This window comes from Mytilus edulis, unplaced genomic scaffold (assembly GCF_963676685.1).
Source record: "Mytilus edulis unplaced genomic scaffold, xbMytEdul2.2 SCAFFOLD_764, whole genome shotgun sequence".
Lineage (NCBI taxonomy): Eukaryota > Metazoa > Mollusca > Bivalvia > Mytilida > Mytilidae > Mytilus > Mytilus edulis.
In genome coordinates, this window is record NW_027268352.1 from 24,218 (window position 1) to 31,715 (window position 7,498).

Here is a 7,498-nt window from a genome sequence, read left to right on the forward strand (position 1 = left end):
GCCCGTCTGTTTACATGTTTACCAGTCCGTCTATGTCCACTGGTTCGTCTACATGTTCACTAGCTTTGAAATAGCTTTCGATAAGTGCGATTATTTCAGTGATTTGTGTCTATTGTTTTTATGTAAGTGATTATTGTGCACCGTACCCATAATTTTAGGGACGCGATTTGCAACTGATATTTTACAGTTTTTTCTTGCGATGTGTTGTCCTTAAGGTTTGGTTCATTTGGGAGGGTTGGGTTTATGGCCACCACATTGTTTATGTGCCAATGTCCATTCTAAAGCCAGAAACATGTAGTACAGTGGTTGTTGTTCATAATTCATGTCGGTCAAGTTGTTTTCGTAAATTATTTTGTTATCAATAAGGCTGTTTAGTTTTGTTTGATTTTTGTTTTTAAATCTTAATGGTCGGGGCATTTAATAGCCGACTAAATAGTAGTTTTTTTCATTTTTGGAGGCCGCTCGGTAGCATTTAAAGACTTACTACCACGTCATTGTAACTCTGGTTGGTATTTGTATCATTAGTGCTGGACCATGGTCGATCCTATATGCACCTTTGAGGCAGGCGGGATATTTTTGTAGATCTTGTACAGCTCAAACTAATGTGAGTAGTTCCTGTACTTCTATGTCTAGTCCCATGTTGCATGGTTAGAGAGGGTGTAATATCTTCTGTAGGTTTGATGAAATTTCACCCGTATCGGACTTCTTTTCCTAAATGAAAGCTTTAAGGCGACGAGTATTTTTGTATGCAATGTGCCCTTAACGTGTCTAAAACTTATCTGTAGCGTTTTCAACGCTCGTGTAGCGTGTATATTATGTGCGTGCAGTTTACAGGTACATGTATATACGTTTGACAAACGCTTGAGCTGAATGATTTTTTTTAAGTTCCATTAAAATTTTCCTGAAGTAAAAGCGTTCACCAAGCGTATACCTTTGCATTTTGACGTGCTTCAAACTTATGGAACGCGTGTTTAAACGCTTGCGTAAAGTTCCTCTGGTGAGCAACTAAGTTACGCATACGATGATACGGACTTTGTTAATTTTCTTTTTTGACTGATTGTTTTACATTGTCATTTCGGGGCCTTTTATAGCCGACTATGCGGTACGTGCTTTGCCTGTTGTTGAAGGCCGTACGGTGACCCATAGTTTGTATTTCTGTGTTATTTTGGTTTCTTGCAGATAGTTGTCTCATTGACACCAAACCCGATATCTTCTTTTTTTATATTCGATATCTTATCGCCGACCTGGTTAAGTCTGCTAAAAATGCATGCATGATTCATTTTTAGGTTATCAGTCGTAACTAAAGTGGCACATTTAATTCGTTGTTTCATTGCTTGAAGTATCATTTCTTACATCTGCATGGTCAAATGTGTATTTTTTTTAAATAAATTTTAGATTTAGATTTCAGTCACGGTTATCCCCCCCCCCCCCCCCTTCATATTGAATATCTATACTTATCAGTCGCATTTTAATGACGAAAAGGATTCAGAGGTTATTAAAAAAAGTAAATAACGTTGCAATATTTAATAACCATTTTTTTTTTTATTAAAGTTGCAATATTTAACCAAAAAAAATAACTGTAATTTAATCATATGCAAGAAAGAATTCCCTTTAATTTCAGTATAAAAAAATAAATAGCTTGCTTTTTACAACATGTACATCTTCACTAAACGTAAAATCTAAAATAAAATGCTACTAAAACTCTTTCTAAAGATTTTATTTTTAATTATTCTCGTTCAGAATATAAAGCGCATTGTTTACATGAAATCTTATCTCATATCTAAACACAGCTGGTTACATCGTTTGACTAATTAAAATACTACGCATGTAGGTTAATATTAGCAGCTTGTAATCGTGTGCAAGAAAATATTATATCATAATAATTTCAGATCATACGTAAAATATCTCTATAGCAACTTAAGATGCTAATGCATATTCAACAGATTTGTAAGCTATTGCGCATGCATTTGAAAGGTGGTCTTAGCTATTGCGCATGTATTTGAAAGGTGGTCATAGAAAGACCAGAAGTGTTCCGACTAACATCCGGTGTTCCGAAAGACTACATCACTCGTCCAATATATACTGCGTAAACCCTCAGGGGTTTACGCAATGACAGCGAAAGCTTAGGATTAATCTTTGTTTTATTGATAAACATATGCAAAGTTGATATAGTGGGTACATATATTGATGAGACAGCAAATCAACTAATTTTATAACATCTTTAACGGTTTTTGATTTGGAAATTATAAAACACAAGGAACGGTAATGTCTGTTGTCCAGATGTTTTACTTCCTGCCTTTTAAATTTTGATTATTGAGATAACATGTATGATTTTGTTCACATTATGACACTTGGGTAGTGATGCATTGAAGTAATTAAAATAAAATGAAACTGGTATCTTTAGTGTGTACTATTTTCATTTATTTGATGTACCGGTACTGTAGATGTAAAATTGATAATGCAGTGTATATTTTTTTTCTAATTAACATATAGGGAGGAACATAAAAGTCCACATTCAAAATTTGGTAGAACCAGCCAAAGAACGTAAAACTAGAGAATTAGATACAGAACACGTAACAGCATTAGAAGAACAATTAAAAAGGAACTTAATTTGTATACAGTTCTCATTGGACATATGCCAGAGAAACTGGAATTAGACCAGCTGGAAATTCCTGGGCGTGCCGTTGTGGAGGTTCTTGGTGGTAATCATACTAGGCAGGCCTTAATGAACATTGGGAAAACCAATATGCTTGTATCCATGGACTTGTATATGTCCTTGTCAAATGAACAAGCATTACGTTTAGGGTTAAAACATAATGACATCCATAGACTATCAAGACAAACTACATTCGAAGAAAGTATCAAACTATTTAGAGAGGTACTATTCAGAATAAAAAAACAGAAACCTCATATGAAGCCTAAGGATATTTCTGCAGAATGGAGATTGAATGTAGCTAGCATTATGGATACGCCGGTAAGCATAATAGATTTTAATATTCCCACAGCCGTTGAATTAATTACTATTAGCGTTGAACTGGCAACAAAATATACATCTGAACATGAAAGTGTAAATGAAAACATCTGATATATTTGTTGCATAACAACGTAAAGGTACATATTTTAAGTTCTTGTAAATTACTATAGTATCATAGAACTGATTAATTTAATATTCAATTATAAACAACATCTTTGATCTAGTTTGTTAGTTATTTAATATATATAAGCCACTCATAAAGATTGGTGTTACACACGAACATTTTAACATCTTTCTTAAATATTGTTATAATGATTACCGTCCATATTGCAAAATGGTTTATTTACATCATCAGAAGGGTGCTTTCTCTACTTCAGAAATCAAAGATCAACAAGTTTCAAACACACCTACATTGTGCATCCCTTCCAGATCAGGTGTGGGAGAAATTGATAGATTTGTTTAAATCATGGAGAAACCAGACAGTAAAAAATCAACCTTGTTATGAAATTAAGCAAACCCATTTATTTCATTTATTTCGAGTACACAATGAAGTTGATAAGATACGTCTTCTGGATGAGCTGGCATGTGGGAAAATAACTTTTCAAGAGTTTAAAGATCAGTGCTTGAAAGGGTAATTATGAATTATGCAGCAAACAAAGTACTTCAGAATTATATTTGTTCGAAATGAGATCCACATCCTTTACTGTAGTTGATATAAAGTTCTTACTACCGTTTTTACAAATTTTGATATTAAATTAGAAAAGTTGTACTTTAGTCATAAAATTTGGAAAGTAAATTATTTAGCAGATTGCATACTTATTTCATTCATGTGACAATAAATATCGGGTATGCTGGAATTACATTGTATCAATCATTATGACCGTGATGGATATTATGGTCACATATAAACGAATATTTGTATCTAATTTTTGTCACACTCTTTCCCTGAGATATTATCAAGTTAATACTTTGTTTGTGAAGTGTAACTGGTGCTACCAGTTAAGAAGGATACTCTTGTTGCAGCTCCATGCTGTTGACACGGCTTGTTAAAATCAATAAAATAGAATAATCATAATCTTTAAATAGCTATTTAATATATTTTCCTTTTGATCATGTTGATAGAAGCATATTATATATATAGTTAATCATCCATGATAACCCCTGCTGTGTCGAAGACCCATTGGTGGTCTTCGGCTGTTTTCTGCACTTCCGTTTGGTTGTTTGTCTTTTTGACACATTCCCCATTTTCAGTTTCATTTTCAATCTCAATTTTAATTATATATTAAACTTATCAATTTACTTGTTTTAGGAAAGTAGAGAACATGGCCGTATTTCATACTATTAAAAAAACAAAAGGACAAAAAAAGAAGAGTAAAGCAGTTGACAATACACCTCTAAAGGAAGATGACGTACTGAGGTAATTATTTAAAATTTGACAAAAATGTACGCATTCATTTTTTACCTGCGAAAAAATTAATACAATGTTCCTTTATAACCATAAATTTTCATCTAGTCAAAGTTTTTAAAATTCTTTTTAGCAATAGAGATTTTTCCTTTAATATTAAATATTTACACCTAAAACAAGGAATCATACTATTCTGTTCCGAACTATCAATGTTCTATGGGAGATAAATAGTTTTGTTTAAAACTATGTTGGGGAAGAATTAATTGAGTGCTACTTATTATAATATATTGGTTATTTTTTAAAGGGGGACATACAAAATATTATATGTATTTTTTTTTTATTTTAAGGGATAATTTGATAACAGAAATTTTAGAACTGAAAAAGAAAATAAAGCAAGATGAAATGGCAACTGTAAACATGAAACTAAGGCACGATAACCTAGAAAAAAATAATCGGGAGCTTGAAAATAAATACACAGCGGAATTAACTCAAAATGAGAGCATGCAGCATCAAATAAAGAATCTGACAGATAGCCTATCAAGTATGGAGAAAAAGAATAAGAACCTCACTGAAGAACTAGATATGGCCAAAGACATTTATAAAACTGAAAAAAAGGTACTGATGACTTTTTTGTATCATAATAATAAAAAAGATGTGGTATGAGTTCATATCTCTGATACTATAAATCATAGGACTACTTTATATAACTTATGGAATAATTTAAAGGTGTAAATGCTCAACTGGCATATGTCATCTGACCTTGATTTTTTTAATACTTATGCAATATGTTAATTATATTTGGTGTATGGAATGATTGTAAGGTGACTGACAAATGTCGTATGACCTTGACCTCAATTTTATCGTTAAGTAGTCAAATCAAGTTTTTGTGAAAAAAAATATTTGACAATGTGAATGGCAGGCTTTGTGTTTTAGTGTTTTGTAAGTATTATTGGCAACAGTTTAAATTACTTATATGTGATGTATTGTCATGATTGTATGATTGTAAGGTTTATATATGGCTGTCAAGCAGTTATTAAATGGTGCTGGAATTTCCCATTAGTAGTATTCAGCTGTTTTCTGCTCTTTGTACGGCTTGTTGCTTTCTATCACATTCCCCATTTCTATTCTCCATTTTGTTAATGTCAAGTTTTTCTAAGATACTAACTGTGTACATGTCTGTCTAGCAGGATACATATTAGTGTGATCTCGTGTTCATGGTTCATTGGTCAATATACAGCTTTTGTGGTTTGTTTTTGTCTTGTGTACTATAAACAGTATATCAACTATATATTTGGAATATTGAATGATTGTATGTACATGGCTTGGTTTATCTTTGACCTCATATTCTGTTATCACGTTAAGCTTATGTGATACATCTAGTAAAACTTTATGTTATCCTTGGTCAGTGAAGAAGGCAGATCATTTAAAATCTTGTCTAATTCAGTTTCGTTTTCTATTTTATAGAAGTCTGATGATGTTGAAAGGAACATTACACATGCACTGAATGAAACAGAGAAAAAACAATCCGATAAAATATATCAACTCCAGGTAATGAAGGATTCTTTAAACTATCCTTATTGTTGTACAACCTGTACATGTATTGGTTTCAATTTAAAAAAAAATGCTAATCGAAGTATTACAGTTTGCACAATTAACCTAGCTTTTGTAATAAGAAATTATTTGATTTAACTCTTAAATCATTTTCAAAATGCAGATATTTGCAATACAATAATAATCCAAAATTTAAATTCCTTCAATACTGAATGAATGTTTCGAACTACAATGTATATGTACATGTACTATATATTTACATTTTGAATCTGGTCATTTTGTGTTGTGTATCCATCTGTTGATTGTCATTGGAGGCTGTGGTATATATATATTTACACATTTTTTGACATAAATAACTACAAATAAGTCAGATAAGAAAAATAGAATGTTAATGAATATACATTAATTGTAAACCAAAAAACTGTTATTAACACAATCAACTACCTCACCTGTGCAAGCAAATAAAACCTTCAACAGCAGTTCTACTACTGTCATTTCACCAACATCAACAGCATTCAATACAGTCGTGTAAACAAGTTATTTTAGCATTTTTCTCCAGTCTTTTGTAATGCTGTTCGCTTAAATGCTGAACACCATTAGTTAGAAATAAGCTGAACATTTATCAAGGAATTATTAATTCACTATTGAATCATTGTAGGAACATATCAAAGAGAAGGATCTGAAAATTGAAAGTCTTCATTTACAACTTAATATGGTTAACGATGCTGCAAATAGAGCTAGAAATGAAGTTAGAGAAATAGCAAAGGTAATGGTATTGCACCAATGCTTTACAGACATGTCCAATGTGTTATTGTATATTTGAAACATCATGTTTAATTTTTTTTTTTAAATATTGATTTAATCACTTTTGTACATGTAATTTTATAAGTAACATATCACAAAATTTGTTAAACAATAATTAAAAACAGTATAAAGACAATTTATTTAACTATTTATTGTTCCAGAAAAGACCTCATGAGATAACAGAAGACACAGAAGACATCAGACCAGACACACAAACAAAGGTAACTAATATCCAATATAGTGTCGATACAGAGTACATTAAGATCACTCACAGTTGTTGGCAGACTAGTGTTGCCCAGTCTTTAGTCTAGATGTAGACTTGTCTATTTTTCCATTGTAATTTGGTTTTTATTATAATTATCTCATTTTCTTTAACTATTATCACTACTTGGTTAATTTGATGGCTTTATTTTCATTTATGGATCTTTTTTTATAATTCAATATCTTTTTTCCCTTTTACCATACAAACAGTTGATTTGATTATTTAATTTTTGTAATCAACTGATTGACATATAAATAAATAGACCTTTAAATAAAACGATGAGAAAATGCAGATTTTTTATAATTAGAGATACAAATTGTTGTTAAATACTCTTCCTGGTTATTATCAAGTAAACAGTAATAAATAATTAAGAATTGAAAATAAACAATAGGGCCTGATGGACATTGTCTAACAAATTTTTCAGAAATCCTTCAAATGTATAATGAACGTTTAAAGTCAATAGTATAGTAGAGAACTTGCCTTTGTGATATAAAATTGATTT

At 31.2% G+C, this 7,498-nt stretch overlaps 1 protein-coding gene across 1 annotated transcript; it reads left to right on the plus strand.

The window, feature by feature from the left end:
• The first annotated feature begins 2,572 nt into the window (after positions 1 to 2,572).
• LOC139507345 (uncharacterized) lies at positions 2,573 to 7,421 on the plus strand. Its single transcript, XM_071295718.1, has 7 exons — positions 2,573 to 2,974; positions 3,352 to 3,605; positions 4,284 to 4,391; positions 4,727 to 4,994; positions 5,844 to 5,927; positions 6,589 to 6,696; positions 6,896 to 7,421. Exons 1-7 carry the CDS (start codon positions 2,636 to 2,638, stop codon positions 7,043 to 7,045), a joined length of 1,311 nt encoding a protein of 436 aa, XP_071151819.1. The 5' UTR covers positions 2,573 to 2,635; the 3' UTR covers positions 7,046 to 7,421.
• The last annotated feature ends 77 nt before the right edge of the window (positions 7,422 to 7,498 follow it).